Source organism: Ursus arctos, unplaced genomic scaffold (assembly GCF_023065955.2).
Source record: "Ursus arctos isolate Adak ecotype North America unplaced genomic scaffold, UrsArc2.0 scaffold_34, whole genome shotgun sequence".
NCBI lineage: Eukaryota > Metazoa > Chordata > Mammalia > Carnivora > Ursidae > Ursus > Ursus arctos.
In genome coordinates, this window is record NW_026623030.1 from 24,044,951 (window position 1) to 24,068,623 (window position 23,673).

Sequence of the window (23,673 nt, forward strand, 5' to 3'; positions counted from 1 at the left end):
GCTGGCTCAACCTTTTCTTTTCCGCTCCTCCCCCTGCCACCCCTTCCCTGGTCTCCTTGCGTGCCCCTGCCCAGGTGTTCGTGTTGGCGCTCACGTTCCTCGTCCTCTTCCTGGGCAATTTCCTGACCACACTCAAAGTCGTGCACACGAAACTTCAGAAGAACAGAAACAAGGGGAAGAAGCTGTGAGCCAAGGGACCCGTGCGCCCCCAGCCCCCAGTGTTCAAGACTGAAGGGGGTTCCAGCCGGCACCCTTGCTGCCGGTTTCTCCCCACAGTGTCTGTGGCCACTGGCAGCACCCAGCTCAGGGACCAGTGCACAGCTGAGAGAAGGGCCAAGGCCCTGGTCCCTGGCGGACAAGAGGAATGTGACCCCTGCCTGTCCGCCTGCCCCAGCCTCCCTATTTATGATGTATTTAATACAGGGTCCTCCGGACTGCCCTAGAATCCGCAGTCTTCCCTCGCTGCCCTCTTGGCTACGGCTGAGCCTGGGTCAGTCTTCCCGGCGGGGGGGGGGGGGGGGCGGTCTAAAACCTCAGGGAGCCCCTCAGGTTGGGGTCTGGGTGTGGCTCGGTGGGGTGACGACCGGCTACTTATCCCCAGCGGGTGGAAGGAAACCCCTCGGCGTCCTGTGGAACCTCCCTCTCCGGGGCACACCGCTTCTGCTGTAAGCTCTCCCAGCCTCCGCTGCTCCGTGCTGGGGGTATTTAAGTTCTCAGAGAACCACTGTCTGTCTGTGCCTTGTGCTCTTTGCGCTTCCCAAGTCTACAGCCTGCTGGCCACCTGCGAACAACTGCCCTGCCTCCGCAGGGCTTGGCCTTCAGGTGGGCCCGAGGCGGGAGGGTTTGCTGTGACCACCAGAGGGCGCCCCAGCCTTGGCATCACTTGGGTGGTTTGAGGGCTTCTTTTTTTGACACTTGAGAGTTTGGCTTCCTGACCCCCACCCCTCAGCCCACTTCCCGGAATTCTTGCAGTGAGTTCTCAGAGAGTGGGACCCACACTTCAGTGCTGGCTGAAGCTCACCCACCCTCCTCACCTCCCTCCCTTCCCCTCAGGTTCTGGAATGTGGTGGGGAGAGAGTGAGCTGGCTCCCTTCCAAGAGGTGGACTTGGGAGGCCAGGACAAGCCTGCTGGTCACCTTGTGTCCGATTCTGTAGTTGTGGGAAGGGTGAAGAAGCCAGCAGGTTTGGTTGAATGCTCTGCCCCTGCCCCTTACATGAGCTGTAACCTTCTCCCACACGTGGGTCTCAGCTACCCTTAACTACCTCCCTACAAATCTCTGACCAGAGTTCACAGGGGGCATCCACTCATGCTTGGCACCCGCAGGAGTTTAAACTTTTTTAATTGTTACATTTTTAAAACAAATTTCCCTTCCATCCCAGTCAAGAGTCTCCATAAAAACCCAGATTTCTACTTTCCCTGGAAAAATGGAAAGTTCTTGGCACGGCTGAGCTGCCTGCTTAGGATGGGGTGCTTGCTTTCTAGTGTGCCACAGACCCCACCACTCCCTTTTATACCTGTCCTAGTTCACTCATTTGGGTTTTCCATCTGGCCCTGAGGCACTTGGGTTTTCCCTAGACTAGGAGTCGGCACTTTTTCTGTAAAGGGCCGATAATCCGTCACAGTTCACCCTCTCTCCAGTTGTACGGCCAAAGCAGCCAATGCCTAAATAAATGGGTGTGGCTATGTCCCAACAGAAGTTTATTTACAAAAACACACAGCTACCAGATTTGGTCCACAGAGTCTGGTTTGCTAACCTCCATCCTAAACCATCATTTGTCCATGAGGCCTTGGATTGGGTGCTCTTTTGACTCCCCAGGGCATGGCAGGGCCTTGGGGAACCAGGGTGGGGTGAGGTGGGGTGGGGTGCAATACAGGAATCTCTCTAGCAGCTGACTTCAGAGAGGCTCACGCTTAGTGGGGGCTGAGGCAGGAGCCACCTCAAGCCACTACCCCAGATTGGGTAATGCTGTCTTGTAGCTCAGGAGGAAGCAGCTCTCAATCTCCCAGGCATTAGAATCACCTGGAGCACTTGTTTAAAAACTCCTGGCCCCAGACTTTCCAGAAGGTTCAGTGAATCTGCAGCTGGGGGTTGTGTGTTCTCGCGGGAGGCCAGGACAGTCTCAGCTTGGCAGAAGTGGAGGCTGTGAGGGACAGGAGGGAGCGTGATGACTATTAAGATGAGTCAGTGCTGCCCTTCTGCACATAGGGAAACCGTCTGTAGAAAGAAGTGACTTGCCCATGATCACTGGGAGCTGATGTCACTTTTCATCTTGAGTTTCCGGCAGTGGGGGGTTGCAGGTGAGGAGCCCCTGAGCAGGGGTTGGATGGGTGGTCCAGGGTACTTTTTGCTTCTTGAGAGAGTCTCCTCTCCCCGTTGGGCATGTGCACCCAGCTCTGGAAAGATGGCAACCCAGCCGAAGGCTGAGACTGAAGGCCTCTGGGGGTGAGGGGTGGGGGCCGGTGCCAGCCCCCATGTCCGGGGCTGGTGCCTGTGCTGTCCCGATAAGTCCCTGTCCCATTGTGGCCCCCACGTTCCTGGAGGAAGGAAGCCAGAAGCTGGAGGATGCAGCCGAGCCTATCTCAGGAGCCCAGGGGGGTGGGTGACGCAGGAGCAGCGGGCTTGGGGGGGGCTGTGTGGAATGCTGACAGATCCACATTTATCCACGTATCAGATATAGTTGTTTGTTTCAGGCATAGGTTTTCAGGACCTATAAGGTGTGCAAAGGGGGACGCAAGTGGCTGGGGGGAGGCTGTGTACTCCCGAGTCCTAGGGACAAATGCTGGTTCTAGGGTACAGAGGGATTGAGTCCGGCACCCTCACCCACCTCCATGCGGGCCCAGCTCCCATGGGAACCTGGAGGTGAGTTCATGGTCAGAGCCCCAGCTGGGAAAGGAGAGATCTCCAGAATGTTCTAAGAGCCTAGCCACAGGCTCCAGACATAGGGAGACACTCAACTCAAAGTGCCGCTGGAAAGCTGGGGACAGAGCAGGATCTCGGGGTGCAGTTGGGGCCTGGCAGCCTGGGCCCTGTCAGTCTTGCCATGAGGGCTGTGTGCCCTGGCGGCGGGGTCAGAGCAGCAGGCACAATGGGCGTTTCTGCCGCTGTGCTTTCTTCAGAGCACTGAGGGCAACCTTGGCCGCCGCTCGGAAGACGTCCTCCACATTCTCCCGAAACTTGGCAGAACATTCCAGGTAGAGGGCCGCTCGGATCTGTTCGCAGGCACTCTGGCCCTGGGGGGGGGGGGGCGGCATTAGATGAGGAGCCTGGAGCATGGGGCACCTCCTGACAGCCCCCCCATGGATTTGGGTACTTGGAGCTGGCTTTGGGGGCTCTCCGAGTGGGGGGGGATAGGTCTTGGTGTGGAGCCCCCCTCCCCCTGTCCCAGGCCCAGCCCCCAGCAGTGTGTGTGGATGGAACGGAAGGGCCTGTGGTTGGCCCAAGGGCTGCGGCGGTGGCTGAGAGATCAGAAGCCCCGTCCTGGCCTCTACCCTGCCCCCGCTCTCACACCTCAGGCCGAGAGGGGTCTGCACCCTGAGGCCAGGCCGCTGCGTGTGCCAGGCCCGTGAGAAGAGCTGGAGGCCTCCAGACAAAAAGGGCTTCCTCCATGCCTCTCCCTGTCCCTCCATTTAGGCAATGGAGCTGGTGAGGACAGTAAAAACTAGTTCTATTTCTAAAATTTACTTTTATTAATGCTTGTTCCTTTTTATTAAACTTTCTTATTAGTTTTCCTTTGTGTTCCTTTTATTGTCCCATGCCTCACCCAGAAAGCTACAGGTTTGGCTTTGCCCATGACTCGAACGGGCAGGGGAACCCTGCTTTCAAACAAGGCCTGCCCCTCCAGTCCCCTGTGGCAGACGGGACAGGATCCTGGCTACACTGCAGGTTAGCTATGTGACTCTTAACCTCTACTTCACCTCTCTGGGCCTCAGTTTCTCCCTTGTAAAACAGGGGATGCTAACAGTCCGTGCCTCGGGGTTATAAGGACTAAATGAGGTAGGAGGAGGGGAGACCCCTTCCTGACCTGCATGTAGGTGATGGGCTCCAGCTGGGCGGCCCGGAGCTTCCGAAGCTGCTCCTTGTCTTTCCGCAGGTCTGTCTTGCAGCCAATGAGCACCATGGGGGTCCCACGGCAGAAATGTGTGACCTCAGGGAACCACTGTGGAGGGAGAGGGCAGCCATCAGGGCTGAGGCCAGATCCGTGGGCACCCCCTGAGGCAGGCTGGCTGGGTCGTGGGCCTCACCTTGATGAGGACGTTGTCATAGCTGGTGGGGTTCATGACGTCATAGCAGATGAGCACGAGGTGGGTGTTCTGGTAGGACAGGGGTCGCAGCCGGTCATAATCTTCCTGCCCTGAAATGGGAGAGTAGGTGGGGTCAGGGAGCCACCACCTCCTTGTCCACCTGAGAGCCCTGTCTGGGCTCAAATGGGCGAAGGGTTGGTGACTGTGTCTCTAAAACCTTGGTTTGCTCATCTGTAAAACAGAGGGGGAGCACAGGAGCAAAGATTCCAGGAGATAAAACCCATGCACTGCTCAGAACTGGTCTGATTACAGGGTAATCAGAAGAAGCCGGAGAAACTGCTAGCAATTATGTCCGTGGCAATTACTGCCACCCCCCCCCACCTTGCCCTGGCGCTCAGGTTGAAGATAACAGACTCAGGCCAAATCAACTCCCCTCCCGGAAGAAGGTTCAGGGGCTGGGTGGGACCAGGCCACTGCAGGATCTGGGAGGGTACCCCCAGGCCGAGAGGTGTAGGCTTGGGTTGAATTCCTCCTGCCCTTCTGGAAAAGCCCAAGAGAGTGGTGGGGGGACGGGCACAGCTGCTGTTCAGGCTCACCTGGGGAGCCAGCTGGTGCTCGGCCCCTCCCCCGCACCGACTGTATCAGACACCAAGGCTGGGTGTGGTTTTTTAATGCTTTTTAGTAATTTTTTATATTGGCAATTTCGAACTTACAGAAAAATTGCAAAAAGGGTGCCAAGAACTCCCTTCCTCGGATTCCTGATTTTTTCCATTTTGCCCCACTTGACCTTCATATGTGTAAACACTGGCGAAAGTAATTGTGAGTAATCACGTGCATTCTGCGGCTTCAGGACAGTCCTTGCGGATTTCTAAGAACGAGCGCGTTCTATCACCTCCCGTAGAGAAAGTCACAAGCTGAGGACCACCGTGGGCGCTGTGCTCTAACCCTACCCACAGGCCGCATTCAGATCTCAGCGGTAACGTCCTATAGTCGTTTTGCCCCCGTCCAGAAGCAGGCCTAGAACTATGCCCTGCCCTGCGTCACCGTATGCCTTAGTATTATTTCAAAACTCCCACAGTGAGGGGTGCCTGGGTGGCTCAGTCATTAAGCGTCTGCCTTCAGCTCAGGGCGTGATCCTGGCGTTCTGGGGTTGAGCCCCACATCAGACTCCTCTGCTGGGAGCCTGCTTCTTCCTCTCACTTCCCCTGCTTGTGATCCCTTTCTCTCTGGCTGTCTCCCTTCAAATAAATAAATAAAATCTTATTTAAAAAAAAAAAAAACCTCCCACAGTGAGAACTGAGCCCTTTTGGGCTCCCTGGCAACTCCCCAGCCACCTGTGCTAAGGCAAAAAGGTGACTTTCTTCCCCGACTGGAACACAGCGGCCCAGGAGGCCTCTGCCCCTCCCCCTGGCCTGGGGGTGCCTGGGTGGCGCCAGCCTGCCCTCCTGTTCCCTCCCTGCCAAAGCTGGCCTCTCCACTGAGCAAGGACAGGCCCCATCTCCTCCTGGCCCCCAGCTGCAGCTGGGACACCGCCACCTCTCCCTTCCCAGTGGCTCTGCCTCAATCCAGGACCCCTGCGGTGTGCAGTGTGACCGGAGTCACAGCTATGACAGTGGCTGGGCCAGGAGGACTCCATGCTGCCATTCAGCCATAGTCCCCCCAAGACTGTGGAGGAGTGAGGGACTGTCAGGGCTCAGCCTCCCAATTGTCCCCTCTCCTCATCTTGGTCCATGTCTTTCTAGACCTGTGCTGTCCAATAGGGTAGCTGCTAGCCCCATGTGGCCATTTAAATTAATTAACATTAAAAATTCAGGTTCTCCATTGCACTAGCTACATTTCAAGTGATTAACTGCCACACACAGCTAGTGGCTCCTGTAACAGGCAGTGCGGGTGCAGGACATCCCATCGCTGCAGAAAGTTCTGTTGGACAGTACCGCCCTCGCCCGAGCCACCGCTGGCCTCCCGTGTCTGCTGCTGCCCCTCAACGAGCCGTCCTCCACCCGGCAGCCGGTTGGATCTAAGATACGCAAGCTCCTGCCTCTCTCCCCCGAGGGAAGGATACGTTCAGTGGCGCCCTACTGCCTTCTGTATAAAATCCAAACATCTGCCAAGGGTCCACATGACCTGGCACCCACAGACCCTGACCTTTTCTCCCCCCATCACTGCCGACTCCCTGCTCAGGGTTTCTCAAACCCACCAAGCTCTCGTGTCTCAGAGCCTTTGTACTTGTTGCCCCCACATCCTGGAATGCTTGCCCTACTCACACACCCCCATTTTCTTCTTAGCATTTTACTGTAAAACATTCAAACTGAATGTCCACATCATTTCCTTTTTCAGGATAACGTCTTCTCCCTCCTTCACGACGACACCACTGTGTTTTATACATTTTAGAGTGCTTCTGCCTATGACCAGTTAAGAAATCCTTACAGCCATCATCTGATGGGCTAGACAGGAAGTGAAAAATACTTCCATTTACACAGAAACTGAGCTCCAGAGAAGTGACCTGCCCGAGGTCACGGCATCAGTGACCCAGCCAGGGATCAACCCCAGGCCATTGGGTCCCAGTCGAGCACTCCTGCTGACACCCAGCACTGCTCTCTTTTGTTTTGCATTGTGCAGACATCGGTTCTGGGCCCCCACGATGTAACAATGCAGCTCCTACTTCTGGCACAACGTGCACATCTATTCCCCGTTAGAAATATGGCAGGAGTGGACAAGTTGTGGTCAAATGGGCCCCCTGTGCTCCGACGGCTTCCCTCAGCCCGACCTGCTGGCTCCTCGGAGAGGCCTTCCCTCCCCACGCAGCATCTGCCCCCCGCCCTGCGTGTCCACAACCTGGGCCGGTAAGCGCCCTGAGCGCAGGGACCAAGTCTGTCCTTAAAAGTCATCCTGGCGCCTGGCTGCTTGTTGTCTGGAGCTGATCCACTCTTGTCAGGTGCAGCAGAGAGCAGGGAGTTTAGCAACTCCAGCCGGGGAGGATTTCAGCAGAAGTCGGGCTGCAGTGGCTGGAAGGAGGAAGTCAGACTGAGCCTGCCCGCCCCCCCCCCCCCAAGCCCCAGGCCTCTGCCCTTGCCCATCCCTCTTCGACAGGTTCTTGCCCAGGTAGCAGCATGCCTTGCTCCCTCCTTTCCTTCAGGTCTCTGCAGAAACGTCACCTCCTCTGGGAGAGCTCCCCTGACTGCTGCCCCACGCCCGACCACGGCTCTATTATTCTTCTGAATACGTGGCCCTCCCTGATGTTGGGTTTTGGTTTGGTTTTGTCTGCCCCGTGAGCAGCAAAGCCCCTGAGGACCGTGATATTCCCTGGGACACAGGCACGTTCAGTAGCTCTCTGGTGAACAAACAAATGAGTGTGTGAATAAGGTGTAAACCCCTCTGGCTTTCAGCAAGGCATTTCACTTCTATCACCTGGGAGGTAAGCTAGGCAGAGAAAGTTCTTCCCCTAAGGAGCCCGTGTGGCCGAGAGGGGCCTTTTCCAAGGTCACAGACAGGATCCCTGTGAGCTGGAATGCCAACTCAGTCACCTCCAAGGTCAGGTGCCTGCCACGCCACTCTGAAATTGCCAAAAATTCTCAGGAAGCCTTCCCCGGACTTCCCAATTGGGAATCAACCTCTGGACCTTGTTTCCTTACAAATGGTTTCCTCACCTGTGAAACGGGTATGAGAGAAGCAGGTGAGCCCTGATAACAACACTAAAGAGTGGGCATCAACAACACGTCGGCAGTGCCCCCTCTCTGTGAGGGCTCGTGACGCTCACTCGCGGCTCCACCTGAAGCCCACTGCCTGCCCTGACCCATTACTCCCCATCGCGATGCTAACAAGGTGGGGCTCTTGTTATTCCCATTCTACAGATGCAGAAACTGATGCACAGAGAGGCGAAGGGAGTCGCCTTAAGGTCACGCAGCTAAGGGGAAGCTCTGTAAAAGAGGACCATAGGTAAGACTCCTGGGGGTGCCTCTCTCTCAGTCCGCTCCAGAAGGTAGGGAGCTGTCCTCACCCTATAAGTCCCAGGCCTGACCAAAAGGCTGCCAACACAGGTATCTCAAGAGAGAGAGGGGCTCTGGGAGGGGACAGGCAGCCAGCCCAGATCCTAACTCCCTCCTCCAGGCTGCCTTCCTGACTTGACTGTGCCTGGCTCAACTTTTCCCAAGATTCAGTGTGGACCTCCACATGGGAACCAGGCGGGCAAATGATGGACTCCCAGAGGCTGTTGACCTCATGTCCCCTTGGGAGATGTGTAATGTCCTAGATGCCTCTCCCACAGGAGTCAGGAGAGCCAGGTGACACTCAGACTCCTGGTCTGTGACCCGGGTGCCTTCCCTCTCTGGACCTCAGTGTCCTTATCTGGCAAAGGGGGTGATAACCCTGCCCCTGATACTGGAAGTAAAGGACTTGTAGGCTAAGCAATGCTGAACGAAGGTGAAGGACTGCTACTATGGTTACTATTAAAACAGAAACTTCCAGGGGATGGGGGCCTGGGTGGGGAGTTAACCCCATAGCTTTGGACCCACAAGCTTTAGGGGTGCCCCAACCACAGCCCTCCCCATTTACCCACACAATGCCAAGACTTAAGGGGGCCAAGTCACCTGTCCAGCAGCACACCAGGGTCCCACTACGGCCTCTGCAGGTGGGCTTGCACGGAGTTACGTGCGAAGGGATGCATTTGTTTCTAGCACACAGCTCCCCTTGAAGTGGCCCATCTTCCTGAAGCTGGTGGGGCTGTGGGGCGGGGAGGAAATGAGGCTCTCGCCTAGCATGAGGGTATTTCCTTTGTGGGAAGGAGTTTTGTTGTGTCAGTCATTTTCCAGGGGCAGGGGTCTCTAAGGCCTGGAGCTAGGTTGAGAAGACGGTGTCACTGGGCCACAGTAATCCCCAGATCTGCTGGACATAGAGCAGGTGGCTCCCAGCTCCAGCCGGGGCGTTGGTCAGGGGAGGGACACAGGCAACATGAGAAAGGGAAGCTGCCAGAAGAGGAACCCACTCGCTGCTATTGGGGCCCGCCCACCTGTGTTTCCGCCCCAGAGGCGGGAGTGGCTGGGGCAGCCCCGGCTTGGAGCCCAGGCCACATTGACTGGCACAACTTCAGCTCTTCAAGCCCCCAGGCCTTCTGGCTCTTAGACATCCCTCTGGTCCCTGATTCCCTGTCTCAGCAACTTCTTTGCCCCCCCACCCCACTTCCCCAATTTTTCCTATTGTTCCCATCTCAGGCTGAGAAGGGGACCACAGCTCCCCACCTCTCTGGGCAACCGCCATCCCATCCTATGACACCCCACCCCTGGACCCCACCCCAAGGCCCAGACAGTTCCATCTCTAGTTGGTGTCTTAACATCCCACCTTGCCGCCCCCTCCCTTCTGCCCAGGGAACTTCAGACCGCACCACAACTTCCTGCCTCTGAGGGTGTCAGGACCCACAGCAAGAGAGGCTATAGGGCAATAGTGCTCACTGCGCCCTCCTCCCCTTCACCTGTCAGCTCTGAGAGCCCCACCACCCCTCCAACCACCCTCCCACTGCTGTGGCGTCTGTATCTGCTTCTGCACGATGGAGACAAGCAGCTAGACTGGGCTCCCACGCAGACCCCTATGGCCGAGGTCCTGGGTTTGGAAAAATTCGGCCTCCTGGGGGCCACCCCTGTCCCATAGTTCTGGTCACCAGTGGTCGGGTGGAAAGATACCACTCTGCACCACCATCCGCCACCATAGGGTCTAGCTCAGCAGGTTCCAGAACCTTCTACAATAACCTTTACTAGACTCACCTCCAGCTCAGCCACTCCCCTCACCCCCTTAGTCTCTTTCTCTAGTTGTTCCCCTGGCCCTCCTTTTCTGCCACTGACTTATTTAATTTATTTGAGAGGAGAGAGAGGGAGAGAGCAGGAGAGGCAGGCGGGGGGAGACGCAGAGGGAGAGGCAGAAGCAGACTCCCCAGTGAGCAGGGAGCCTGATGCAGGGCTCGATCCCAGGACCTGAGATCATGACCTGAGACGAAGGCAGATGCTTAACCGACCGACGGAGCCACCCAGGCGTCCCCTGCCACCGACTTTTGATCTCTGTCCACGCACAGGTAGAGACAATCTCACTGCCTTTATCAGAACACTCTCCAGGAGTGCTTCTGCCTCCAAATTTCTTCTGCACTTATTCCACAGGCACCATGCTGGGCACTGGCACATGGGAGAGGATTGACCCAGTCTCTCCTTCACGTTCCTCGAGACAGGGCTTCCTGGGTCACAGCGGGACACCCTGGAAGGAGTGGCCATGTTTCTTTCTCCCTGAGTATTCCTCCTTGGGCTGTCCTGCTGACGTGAAGCCAATCTACTTCCCTAGGAGTCCACTGAGTCATTCAAGCCCCAGCTCTGTTTCTCTGATGCTTCAAGAGTCCTTCGGGGAGGGCAGGGCGGGGGCCAGCCGGAGCTCTGCAGGCCTTCGATTCAGAACAGGTTGGACTTGGGTCTGAGCCTGAATAGCCAGGCGGGGGAAGGGGGTGGGGGGCTGAAAGAATCATGACAATACTTAGCCCTTCCCAAGAGCCAACCCCTGTGTCACACCATCACATGGATCTAATTTAATTCTCAAGACTAATGTGGTTAGCCCTGACTACAGATGAGGAAACTGAGGCCCAGGTGTCCATGATGACACGCGGCTAGGGAGCCAGCATCAAAGCCCAGATCTGATTCCAAAGCTTGTGGCAGGAAGATCATCATTGCTGTGGTGGCCACGTGCCTCTGATGACTGGGCCTGGAGCCCCTCCAATCCCTCCTGCAGCAGCTGTGAGCGCAAATCCTTCCTTACGCCAAACAGAAACCTGCTGGAACCTCCACACCACAATCTGCCCTAATGTATTCTTTGAGCATCTTTCTCTGGGTAAGACCACAAACACCAGAAGCAGTCCCTGTGCTGGGTCTGATGGGGGAGGCTTCCATGAACAGTGAACCCCAGGGATCTGATAGGAGAGGCCCTGAGGTCCCGAAGGACAGAGGAGAGTGAAAACTATCCTGTGACTCTCCCTGCCTCACCAGCACCTCACCCACAAAGTGGGGCTAATGGACCTGCCCCTCCCTGGGTCCCCGACAGGAAGTATGTGAAACTAAAAGTATCCCAGACACACTCTAAGTTTTACTGCTTTTATGGCTACGCCCCTGGGGGAATTTCTCAGCAACCTTTGGCTTTCTCAGTTTGCAGGGCTGGAAGCAGGGCCCTGTTCTGGGGGCAGCCGTTTGGGGTCCTCGTCCAACAAGGTGGAGAGTCCTTCGGGCCCCACCATACAGTAATGGCTGCTGAAGTCAGGAACGGTGGAGGGGTCTGGGGGCGGGACAGTCCCTTTTCTGATCGTCTCCAGGGTGCAATGAGATGCTACTGGCCGCCTTACGGTGGGGGATGTCTGGATTTGGGCTCCGTCCAAGGCTAGTGGAGACTTCCCCTTGCATATACAAGGCCACCATGGCCAGTGGACAGGACACCCGATGACGTGGTTCCATGCAGGTCACTAAACACTGAGTCAGAGAGGTTGGGTGAGATCCTGACCTTTGTCGCCCAATGTCGGTTCAGCCCAGAAGGGGATTGAGGGCAGGATGGAAGCTCTTTGAAGGCAGACACCCCGCACTACCCCCACCAATGACCCCACAACAGGGACTCTGATAACTGACGCGATTAGCAAAGATCTACTTGTGTTAGGAGTTTCAGGTGGCCAAGAGAACCTTATTCTGGACTTAAAGCTCTGTTCCTTTCTCAGTGCTTGGTTTATCCCCAGGGAACCAGGAAGACAGAATCGCAGCCAGAATCCTAGAACTACAGGCTCAAAACTGTAGACCACAGAATTCCAGAACCGCATATGTAGCCGATGGAATCCCAAAGGTGTGGCACTCAGAATTTATGTCCACAGCACCCTGAAGCCTCAGGATTGTCAACCATAAAATCCTGGAGTCACAGGCTCTGATCTGTAGCCCAGAGTTTTCTAGAACCACAGGACCCAGAAATTCAGCTCATGGAATCCTAGCACCAGAGGACTCAAATCTTCAGCCCACAGAATTTTAAGAGACCACAGCATGCAACACACGAAATCCTGGAACCATGGGAAGCAGCAGCGATGCCCACGGTTTTCTAGAACCACAGGAGAGGAACGAAACCGTGGGTCCTCAGCACATTAGCGCTAGGAGGGTGGCCGAGGAGCTCATCTCATTCAAGTACCCTCCTATCAAACATGGGGCGACTGAGGCCCTCTGAGCCTCCAGGGCCGCCGTGCCAGAGCCCCTCCGCGTTTTTCAGGAGGCCTGGGAGGTCAGGGCCCCATAGAGGCTGGTGGGCGGGGATGCCCGGAGGGGGCTGCCCGGGAGGGGGAAACCCTTCGGGCACGCGGGACCCTCGGTGCGCAGGCGCACTCACCGGCGGTATCGTATAGGTTCAGGGTCACCTCCTTGCTGCCCACAGTCACGCTGGCCGTGTATTTCTCGAACACGGATGGGGCGTAGTCCTGTCGGAGAAGGGGTCGGCTGGTTCTTAAGGGGTGCGACAGGGACCCAGGGTCCAGCTGCGCCGCCCCCGGCACCCCATCCAGCTGGGCTCTGGAATTCCCGAGGGTGCGCCCCGGGGTGGCGGCTGCCTTTCCACTAGCGGGACGCCGGAGAGCCGCGGTCCAGGCTCAAGGCCAGCCGTCGCCCCCGGTGGTCCCAAGCCCGTTTGCCCCGCAGTCTAACTCCCACCAACCCCCCGGCGGGCCTCACCTCAGGGAAGGAGCCCTGGCTGTACACCATAAGCAGTGATGTCTTGCCGCAGCCGCCGTCGCCCACGATCACTATCTTCAGCTCCTTTCTGCCCGGGCCCGGGGCCCCGGGGGCGTCCATAGCTGTGAGCAGCCGGCACTGGCAACCGCGCGCGGGGCAGACCTCTGCGGCTGAACGATTGGGGGCGGGGGCGAGGGCGGGGGCGGGATCCAGGGGCGGGGCTAAAGAAACCCCGCCCGCTGTGTGCCGGCATCGCCTCCGCCAGGCAGCCACCCGGGCCCACCTCCCAGCCTCAGTTTTCCTTTCTGTTGGGGTCCCGGCCCGGGGCGTTCACCTTTCATTTCCAGGGAAACTGAGGCAACTGAGAAACGGGGGTACTCAGCCTGTAGCGCGGCTCCCACTCCCTCCCATGCATGTCAAGGCGCGCCCCCCACCGACAAGATTCGATCGTTTCCGCCGTTCCTCGCAGGGCACCCCTAATTGGCAGGCTCCGCCTTCTGGCAGGGACCCTCTGATTGGCCGGCTCGCCTCCCCCCCCCCACATCGCCATCAGACAGGGACCCTTTGATTGGCGGATCGTTGCCCCAGCACCAGGGGTCTAGGAGCTTTAGTCTCAGGCTCTGGAAAAAGTCCCTTGTCTTGGCCCGGCCTCAGCTGTGTGGCCTGGGGCAAGTCGGCTTCTGAACCTGTTTCCCCACGAGGTAGGTTGGTAGTGCCAGGGAAGATGCTGGCACGGGGGGCGTGTCTGCCCACCTAGCCCAGCCCTACGGGCGTCAGTATGGGTGCGGGTTGGGGGTGGGGAATAGCGGTTCCCCTCACCTACCCCCACCACCTCCCCAAGAGCGCAAAGTGGACGTCTGGCGCCCTCTGGCGGGCAATCGCCTTGGGGCCGACGGCGTGGAGAGCAGGTGAACGACTCCGGAACAATACCCTTTGGGGGTTGGCCCCAAACCACGCGGGCGGAAGTCGCTTTCTAGCAGGGGCCAGAGGCGTGAACCGAGGAAAACACCGTCGAGGAAGGGATGGGGAAAGGGCAGATCTAGTTGAGATAAGCTGGGCCCCGATAACACCCAGCCCTCCCTGAAATTTGATTAAGCACTCTTCAGCCAGCAGCCACGTATCTTCATTCCAAGGATTCTCACCAACCCTCCCATTTCCCTGATCAAAACAGCTATTTATTTAACACAATATGCAGATACTATCGGGGCTGCTGTTTGAGATCACTCCTGTCCCCCATTCCTTCCCTCCCCGCGACCCTGGACCAACAGTCCGTTGCACAAGCCAGGCCAGTGGTCAGGAGAGGAAGGTGATCCCTGGAGCCAGTGTGTGGCAGGCAGGCACTGATTGAAGCATGGGCACGTGAGAGACAGGCCCTATCCAGGACCTCTGGTAGTTTCCTCAGGGAGGGTTTAGGACTCAGGATCTTCTATCCGCGCCCCCACCCCGCCATCCCCCGGGGAGATTGTCAATTTTCAAGTTCTCAGCAAGACCAGGTAACTTTACTTCATGGAGGCAATTGCCAACCTGGCAATTCCGTAAACGCCGGGTAGGTTTTCCGCGGACGCAAAGCAGGGTCTGACCACCAGAGGGCAGCAGCGACCGCTCGTGGAAGCTTACAAGTAAGAGCCCAGAGCTGGGAAAAGGAGGTAAGGCCCAGCCCCAGGTTAAGTGAGTCCTGAGGGCCACCTGCTGGGTCAAGCACCCCCACACAAATTTACAGCAACTCAATCATTCCTTTTCTGCAACACAAGTTTATTGAGAGGCAACTGTGTTCCTGCCTGCAAGAAGCTGTCTTGGTAAAGCAGTCTGAAGGCATATGGGAGATGTGAACAATTTAGAGACCAGAACCTCTGTAGGGTTCGAGGAAGGTTGAGCCCAAGCTAGGCAGTGTTGGGAGGGCAGACCAGTGCAAGCAGGATGGGTAACCTGGGCAACGGCATGGTGCTGGAAAACCCCATCAGGTTCCACAGTGCCTGGGCAGCGAGGAGGGAGGCCAGACACGGCTGTCAAGGTAAGGAGGACCCTACTACCAGGCTCAACAGGGGTGTTGGACAGAAAGCTCCTAGAAGAAGCGCCCAGCCAAAGCCAAGCCCTCAAGCTCTCTCTCTGGTGAGCCAAGAGGAGCTGTGACTGGCTGGTGAGGCAGGCTGGGGTCATGTTTCCATAGCGGCAGCCTGAGGCTAGCAGGAGAGGAAGGACAGAAGAGGCCTTTGAGTGAAGAGATGCCCACTTACCTTTACAGCCGGCCCTGGACCTGACCCTGGATCAAGGACCCTGAAGCTCAAGGAGGGACTGGAGGTCAAGAGGAGGGGTTGGGGGAGAATTCAGTTAGGAGGGTCATCCCACTCTGAGCGAACTGCCACCTGGGGGATAACCACACCTCCTGACTTTCCTCAAAATCCCTGACCTCAGTTTCCATTTTCTCCACCTGAGAAACAAGACTCCGATCCCAACTTAAGACAGAACAAATGGCTTCCACAAAACTGAGGGGGGAGAGGAAAAGTGAGGCTTCCCAGCCCTGCCTGCATCCAGGCAGAACAGCTGACACTGGCCACAGCCACCCGCCCACCCACCCACCCCCGCCAAGAGGCTGGCAGAACCCCAGCCTCGCGGGGCCTGGAGTGTGTTTGATTTGGACCCGGCTCCAGTGGTGGTGTAGGGGCTGGATCTGTACCTAAAAATACCCAGGAGCCAGGCCAGCTGCTGAGAGCTTCCTCAGAGGCAGCTGGGCCAGGGCAGGCCAGCTAAGGAGCTGGGTCTGCCCACACGCACGGGGAGCCCTGCTTCCTTACCTGTGAGATGTTCTGAGGACCCAAGTCATTCACCTCTTATTCACTAGGAATTCCTGGAGAGATTTAGGAAAGCAAGAAAGATTTTTTAAATTTGATCGTAACATAGAGCTGTTGGACACAAAAGCCTAAGGGAGCAGGCCAGTGGCATTTGTGGGGTGAACACATTTGGCCTGTGCTATAGTAAGGCCAACTGAGCCCAGGAGAGAAATAAGGGCCAGATCCACTTCTATCTTGTCAGAGCAAAGTCTGACCAGCATAGGTTAGCATGGGGAAGTTAATGACAATTCTTCCAGCTTCTACTTCCCTGGTACCTCAGAACATCCTAAGAGGTCACCTCACACCTGAGGGATCATCCACCCCAGATGAGACAGAAGAAACTGAGCTATTCTTTGAGGTACCAGAGATGGGAGGTGGCCACGGATGACCTGGAAGTCAAGGACTCTCTCTAGGCCTCAGTACCTGGTGGTGCTGGTGGGGAGGTCTTGCTGAAACACAAAAAGCTCCCCTCACAGAGCCAGACTCAAGACACAGCTCAAAAGGTCATCAACCACCTTCCTCTTCCTGGTTCACATGGGGAGACCTCAGCTCCCAGAGGGGCGGGAACTTGCTGAGGTCACTGGCCAGCTGGAGACAGCGCTTGACCCAGGCGGCCTCCAAGATGGCGGGGTGCCTCTAGCCACAGTCCAGGCAGAGGCAGTCTCCACCCAGAGGGTCCAAAAGGTCGTATTCCTGGCTGGGGCTCTCGGTGGATGGGCCGGAAGAGGCGGGACCCTGGTGTCCAGTAGCAAGGCAGGTCCAGCCACCTCCCAGCCTTGGGCCGCCCTTCCGCTGGCGTGGCCCTCTCCAGGCTGGCCCCACCGGATTGGCGCCAGGAGGAGTCCCGCCCTGAGCTTGCTGTGTGACCCGGGGGGTGGGGCCAGCCTCTGAGCCAGGAGGAACCACAGCCAGAGGACAGACAGGCTGCTGTTCCTCTCCCTGCCCCCAGGAGGTGATGGGGGTGGGGTGGGGGACAAAGAAAGGTGAAAGAGAAGAAAGGGAAGCGGGGAGGGGGTTATGATCCTTACAGGTCATGGGGACACCTCTCCCTCCCAAGAATCATACCCAGACCACAGTTTCACACCTAATTGCTCCCTAATTGTTCCAAGGGCGGGAGTGGAGGAGCTGGCTATAGCCCTCCAGGCTGTGGCTGGGAGGGAGAAATTTAAATCAATTATTTAACCATCTGATGCCTGGGACATAAAGACCCTGGTCTCTGGGAGCCCTAAGGACTCTATCTAAAGGGATGGAGGGCAGCCTCAGGCAGCAAGCCAGTCACGTGAGATCAAGGGGGGTTGAAAGAGCAATCCAATAGCAGCACCGAATTTAAATCTTGAGTTTGGGGCCAGAGTGGAAGGAAGAGGCCCACGGGATATTAAGAACGTGAGCCTCATCAACTTTTACAGAGTGCTTCCTCCCCCCATAGGGGTAAGGGGGTCTGGTGCCAGGTGCAGCAGAGTGAACCTCCTTCCCCAGCCAGCAAAGGACAAGATGGACCAGACCCAGCTTATCTGGGCCTGGAGACCCTCATGGGGCCAAGGGAAGGGGGCCAGAAGGAGCCAAGTGCACCATGCTGGTTACTTTCAGCCAGACAGCTTTTCCAGCTTCCTGGCAGTAATGCCAGCAGACAGCTGGCACGGGAGGGAGCCCAAAATAACCCAGACAGCTGGGGTGGGGGGGTGCCATGGACACAGGCGATGGGCTACAAGTCAAGACACCTGGAACCCCGTCCTGGCTGCCAGTGGTGGCCTCGTGACCTTGGGTGAGTCACTTCTACTCTCCGGGTTTTGGGGGAGTGACCCCAAATTATGACCCAATCATGGAACAGCCGGCGAAGCTGGGGAGAGGCCACCATTCCGACTCAAACCACACAGGAGGAAAAACCATGCTGGCTCCCTGCCTGCGGAGAGTCAGTCTTCCCCTTTGCCCTGAGGCTTTGCCACGTGCCTCGGGGGTGGGTTGGTGGGGGAGGAGCTCACAGACAGCCCAACCCCCACTCCCTGCAGCCACATGGGAATGGAGGCCAACTAGTGTGAAGCCTGAACGTGAGGCCAAGCCCCCTTAATCACACTTAATCCTCCCACTCCCGTTTCCAGCCTGCATCTTTTATTATCATTTCACACAGGAGACTCACCCAAGGTCACCAGCACAGCCACCAGACTTAGAGCCTCCCTTAATTAAGCACCAGAATGGCTCTCAACCAAATCTCCAGGTCAAGCCCTTCTGACTCCCCAAAACCTCAGTTTAGCCCTCACACTGTGGGGTGGAGTAGAAGTGGGCAGGGCTCATCCCACAAGGAAGCCAAACCTCAGCCCACCTGGGGAGTGGTGGGGATCAGTGGCACCTGGACCCAAATGGTTCATCAAAGTAATCCCTTACTAGAGATCACGTGGGGGAGGGATCAGAGATCAAGCGCCACACCACTAACAGCTGTGGAGCTTCCTGGAGACAGTGGGAAACTATGAGCAGTCTCAGCTTGTGTTAGGAGAAAGAGAGCTGCCATTACTGGGAAGCTAACGCCTCTGTGTCAGGCGCTCAGCTTGGGCTTTCAAGTGCACTAGCTCCCATCTCGTCCTCACAAAACCTCCAGGTGTTACCCAGCCCAAGGGTTCTCAAAATGTGCCCTGGATGGCAGCCATTAGCATCACCTGGGAACTTGTTAGAAATGCAAGCTCTCAGACCCCACCTACTGAATCAAACACTCAGGACTGGGCCCTGGAGTCTAATGAGCATGCTCAAGACTGGGACTCACTGACCCAGCCCCATTTGTGCAGGGGGGGGGGCGGGGACGGGCTCAGAGACTAAGCAGCTCAAGCAAAGTCATAGCACGTAAATGGCTAGCCAGGTTTCAAATCCCAATATGTCTGATTTTCTAAACAGGACTCTCTTTGGGGGGTGCAGAGAATGGTGGAATTCCCAGGAATGGGGAGAAGAGTGCAGAAGCCTCTTTCTCAGAGAAACTGGCCCAGATCTCAGGTACTTGTGCTCTCCACCTCCCTAGCAGCTAGACATCAGAGGGAAGAGGCCAGTTCACACAGTCACCCCACACGCCCCCACTCGGGCCGGAAGGGAGGGCCAGAGCAGGGCTGGGCTTCCTGGCAGCAGACAGTACCTTTCAGAAGAGGCACCCAGGGCCCGCCCCCCCACCACAAAACACACAACTGGGAAATACTTGCAAGTGCAGCCTCCTATGAGGCTCAACACTGCAGAGAATTGCACGCCGCAAACTCTTGACAACAGAAGCTGACAGGCGGGGATGGATGGACCGAGCAGGCCCAGCAGGGAGCCGATTTCACACACACACAGTCCCACACATCTGTGGGGCGGAGGGGCTGCAGAACCAGCCTAGCGGGTTTGGGGTGCCCGCCCTCCCTGGGCTCCAGGCCCAAGCCCCCCAAATCTCCCTCGCAGGCTGGCAAAGGGCTCACACCTACCTTCTTGTCAGTGAAGTTAGGGCTGCTCCTGCTGTCCGAAGGGCGATGGTTCAGTCGGGGGGTACCGGGCAGCTGTCCTTTCTCCAGCCAAGAGCCTGACAGGGAGAAGTCGGAGGGTTTCGTTAGGGAGTTGATAGCCGCACACCAGGCAGGGTCCCCTTGAGGGAAAGGGAACCTCACAAAAGCCCCCCTTTTCCATCCGCCCAGGCGGCCCTCACTCAGGAAAGGATGGGGGGGTGCGGCTGAGTCACGAAGGTTCAGCCCGGGCGACTAGCAGCAGGAGGCGACTCATCTGCATTTCCAAAGGCCCGCCCCGTCCACATCCCCTCCCCGAGAAAGGGCCGGAGCTGTGAGGCTTACCCTAGGGCCCTCCGCCTCGGGGGATCCCGGGGAAGGCCCGCTCAGCTTTCCCAGGCCGCACTCCTCCCCCACCCCCACCCCCCACCCCCGGCCTCTAGAGCGCAGGGCTGGAGGGTGTGCCCTGAGCGACCAAATCAGGACGTCGGTGGCCTCCGGGAGGGCCTCAAGCCCAAACTGGGGACAAAGGGGGCCCCCTACCCCTCAGCCTCGGCTATCACGGGCGTGAAGAGCCAGACTTGGGCGCCGAGGCCCGGGTAGGCAGCGGGGATCGGCCTACGGTCAGGGCCGGACCCCGAGGGAGGCTTCCCCCGCCTCGGGAGGCGCCGGTCGGGGTCAGGGGGAGCCTCGAGGCCCCGACCGTCCCCGTGGCCGTCTGCTACTGGCTCCCGCGGCCCCGCCCAGCAATGAGGCCTCCTCGTGCCCGCGTGGGTCCCCGAGTTGGGCGCTGGGTCCGAGACGGCTGCGAAGCCCGCGCTCGTCGTCGAGGCCTCCCCGGGCCAGGGGCGTCCACGCGGGCGGCGGCCTGGAACGCGGGCGGCGGCGCGCCGGCCTCCCCTCCCCCCCCCCCGCCCGGCTCTGCCGCCTCCTTCCCTCCTCCCGCCTGGCGCGCAGCAGCCGCCACCGCCCGAGCCGCGGGCGGCGCGCGAAATGGCGCCCGTCTGGCCGCCTCGCCCGGAGGCTGCGAGCGCGGGAGCCGCGGCGCGCGACGCCCCCGGGCCCGCGGCCCCCCGCAACAGTTTCCGCGACCACCCTCCGGCATGGGGCGCTGTGCCCCGCGGGCTCTCGGGGCCCGGCCCGGCGAGAGACCGCCATCAGCCCCGGGCCTCCAACGACAACCGGGGAAGGAAGGAGGAGGAGGGCGGCCGCCATTAGCCACCCGCAGCCCGGCCCGCCCGCCTGCCCCCCGGCCCCGGCCCCGGGCCCCGGCCGGCGGCTCTGCTCTGAACCTGAAAATAAAACTCGTGTTGGGGAGGGAGGAGCGAGGGCGGCCGGGAGAACAGGCACCGCTCGGTGGCAGGCGGGAGAGATGCTGCGTCATGGTGCCAACATGGACGCCGGCCTTTTGTCCTTTTTTGCTTAGGAAGCGCAGGCACGCCCCGGAGCCCCGAAAAGCCGGCTTCAGAGTGCGAGCCCCACAATCAACAGAGAAAGAGGTCCTAGGCCGAGCGAGGAGGTTTCCTCGTCTTTTGAGCCCCCCCCATCTCCAAAACACTTCAATTTTCTCCTCCCCATCAAGGCTCAGACCTAGAAAAGCCAGGGGAATGAGCGCAGGCGGCTCCATAGATGCCCGAGCTCGCTGGGGGAGACCCTCCCCTTGCCTCCGGGGCAGAAGGGTCTGAGGAACCCTCCTCGTCCCCCCACCCCTCCCCATCCGGCTGCCAAACATAAAGCTCCAGAAACCTCCTTCTCCCCTCAGCTCCCAAACATCTGTAGCCCTTGGCCTGCTCTAAAAAAGATTTCCTCGAAGGGGCAAAAAGCACTTTTTTTTTTTTTTTTTTTTTTAACTTACCCGCTCAGCCCGGTGCCATGGAGTCTGGAAGATCAAGCTGGGCGGAGGTTTTTGGACGTGTTATGTAAAAAATATCTTTTGGGGGGATTGTTTAGGATTATTGGGGGAATGGTGGTGTCTTTCCTGTTGTTGTTACCTTTTTGTAAGTTACACTCTCATGGCATTTTCTGCTCCTTCCACTTCTGCAAACTTTCCAGGGTTGGGTTGGCAAAAGGCGGCTTCGCTGAGGACTGTTTACTGCTCTGGATATAGCAATGGTGTGATCGTCATTAAGAGACAAAAGGCGAAAATACACAGTCAAATCAAACAAAAGGCAAAAGACGCACGGCCATCCCAACCACCATAGAAAATACCCGCGAGTTAACGTTGGTGTTTGGCTCGAACCAGCTAGGACTTGTTTTCCAGTTTTAATCTAGTTTCCTGTGACGGCTTTAGTCTCTGTACACAAAGAGAAGGTCTTCCTTTCTCTCACCCACTCCCCTACCAAGACGAGAAAAACAGAGCTGTTTTTCTTCAAATAGATCGATTTTCAAAGAAAGTGTACATGTTACTGGGAAGAAAGCTGACTAGCATTTATGGCTGTAAACATTTTCAAAAGCTTAAAGCTAAAACCTTAGCTTTATAAAAAAGCAAAATCGTCTAAAAGCATTTTAACTGGCTTATATTAGACAAGAGCGACAAAGACATACATGCAGATGAAGGTTCAGAAAATTAAGGACATCTCAGCAACATTAACATAGAAACTGCACTGCATAAGGACAGAATGGATTGGGTACTTACAATGTAAAAGGTTTTTAAAAACTTAAAAAGAGTAACAACTGCTTACAATTTTTTGTTGCTGCCATTTCGCTAGTCCTAGAACTATATACATTTAAAACATTACCTTGTTAAAAAGAGAGCAGAAGGAGTTAATAAGATGGCCAGGTTTAAGTGTTTAATAGAGGAAACTATATATTTAAAAATTTATTGTTCAGTCAAGAGAATACAGATTAAGACAGCTCCAAGCTCCCCCCACCCACCCAAGAAAAAAAAGAGGAAAAAAATTAAATATGTCATTTACTTAGGTTTTTTGGAATTCAAAATTGTTAACTGCTGACATTAATGGTGTGCTATGACCTAGTTATACAAGACAAAGATGGATTCCAAGTCATAAGGAAAAATCCAGATCTTTTTAAAAAGTCTTCTTCATTCTTCCAATTGTGAGTCCTTTAGCCTGTTGACAAATGTTAAACACAACACTGAGGCGTCCTGAACTGGATGGTGGAGTCAAAGGAAAAACATTCCCCATTTGCAACAAAGGAAAAACCCACTTGGCCATTTAATTCCATTGCAGAAAAATGGCTCCCCTCATCTGTTGGCCTCTCCTTGGTGTCTGATGAACGATGTTTTGAGATCAGCGTCTAATAACTCAAGCCCTATAGAAGCCGCGCGCTGATTGGCTGCCGCGCCCTGCCGCCCTGCTCCAGCCAATTACCTACCCACGGCCAAATTACAAACCCCGAAAAGAGCCCCAATATGAAATACACCACCACGAAGCCCCAGCAAGGCGGCTCCTTCGCCTCGGCCGCCCGAGAGGAGAGGCAGAGGGGGCTGCAAATGCGTCCTCGCGAAGCCCGGGAGCCTCGGAGTTGAACTCACAAAATGGAAGCCGCGCGCTGATTGGCCGCCGCCACTCCCGGACCTTTAATAAAGAAAGGGGAAGGAAAAGATAAATGCAAAAAAGGGGGACTCTCTCCTCTGCTGGTGGCTGGAGGAAGAAGGGGGGGGGGGAGAAGCATGTGTTTAGGACAATTACAGGGCGCTCCTCTCCAAAAATAAAAACAGAGCAAAAAAGCTTCTATCACCCTGGTCCAGGCGAGGGCTACATCCTCCCAGGAATGTAAATGCTAATTTGGTTAAAATCCTGGTTTCCCCTCCCTAGCTCAGTTCCAAGGGGGAGGGGGTCTCGGGGCAGAGGAGGAAGCCGGAGCAGAGATACCTCGATTGCAACTCGTCTTGAGTCGTCTTGCCTCCCCCCACGGTTCCCAGCGTCTAAACACAATCACCCCCCCAAAAAACCCAGCCCTTTCCCCCGAACCCCACGCGCCCACCTCCGGTCTTGGCAGTTTGGAAACAGTTTTGGAGGCCCCAGGCGCACGCCGCGGCGGCCGCGGCTCGGAGGGTAGCCCCAGCCGCGGGAGGTAGAGCCCGGGGAGACCCCCCTCCCCCGCCAGCCAAGCCCCCCACCTAAGTCCCAGCAGAATAAATAAATTAAAAGGCCTTCCCCCGGGGAGGGGGGAGGCAGTGTGGGAGCGCGCGAGTGAGGGGTGGGGGGCCGCTGGGGCCCGGGGCTTTGGCGGCGCAGCTGCCGCCGCCGGGAGAGTGCCTGGGGAAGCGGCGAGGAAGGAGAGGGGAGGAGGAAGAGGAGGAGGAGGAGGAAGAGGAGGAGGGTGAGCGCTCGGGTCGGGCTCCTTAGCGGTGTATTGTGGGATGTGCGGCTACTGGGAGTCGAGCCTCCGCCGCCAGCCGCCTCCCGGGCAGCAGCAGCAGCAGCAGCAGCGGCGGCGGCGGCAGCAGCTCCGGGCCCGGCAGCCGCGGCGGCGGCGCC

At 57.2% G+C, this 23,673-nt stretch overlaps 2 protein-coding genes across 17 annotated transcripts in view; one reads left to right on the top strand and one right to left on the bottom strand.

Moving 5' to 3' along the window:
- The window catches only part of TMEM120B (transmembrane protein 120B), a 45,000-nt gene extending 39,477 nt beyond the window's left edge, over nt 1-5,523 (top strand). For all 3 annotated transcript variants that reach the window (XM_026514831.3, XM_026514832.4, XM_044389848.3), the window contains one exon: nt 75-5,523. In XM_026514831.3, the coding sequence (XP_026370616.1) occupies nt 75-188 (114 nt within the window). In that variant the 3' untranslated portion in view covers nt 189-5,523. The remainder of the gene's footprint in view (nt 1-74) is intronic.
- On the bottom strand, nt 1,324-23,664 carry RHOF (ras homolog family member F, filopodia associated). Of its 14 annotated transcripts, none has more exons than XM_057306106.1 (10): nt 23,177-23,615; nt 22,725-22,767; nt 21,223-21,328; nt 19,217-19,311; nt 15,747-15,799; nt 12,955-15,246; nt 12,617-12,704; nt 4,244-4,353; nt 4,024-4,158; nt 1,324-3,232 (listed from the first exon to the last, which is right to left on the bottom strand). In XM_057306106.1, the coding sequence occupies exons 6-10, from the start codon at nt 13,072-13,074 to the stop codon at nt 3,071-3,073; spliced, it is 615 nt and encodes a 204-aa protein (XP_057162089.1). In that variant the 5' UTR covers nt 13,075-15,246; nt 15,747-15,799; nt 19,217-19,311; nt 21,223-21,328; nt 22,725-22,767; nt 23,177-23,615; the 3' UTR covers nt 1,324-3,070. The 14 variants fall into 14 exon arrangements, with proteins under 14 accessions (XP_057162089.1, XP_048077624.1, XP_048077626.1 ...); XM_048221667.2 differs by lacking the exons at nt 22,725-22,767; nt 23,177-23,615 and adding an exon at nt 21,440-22,718 and having other exon boundaries at nt 12,955-14,957; nt 15,189-15,246; XM_048221669.2 differs by having other exon boundaries at nt 21,440-23,664.
- Between the last annotated feature and the right edge of the window lie 9 nt (nt 23,665-23,673).

Coding starts and splice junctions, on each gene's coding strand:
- RHOF (XM_048221669.2), bottom strand. CDS start 13,074: ATGGACGCCCCCGGGGCCCCGGGCCCGGGCAGAAAGGAGCTGAAGATA. Junction 4,354..12,616: donor GAACCTATACGATACCGCCG/GTGAGTGCGCCT, acceptor CTCCCATTTCAG/GGCAGGAAGATTATGACCGG. Junction 4,159..4,243: donor ATGACAACGTCCTCATCAAG/GTGAGGCCCACG, acceptor CTCCCTCCACAG/TGGTTCCCTGAGGTCACACA.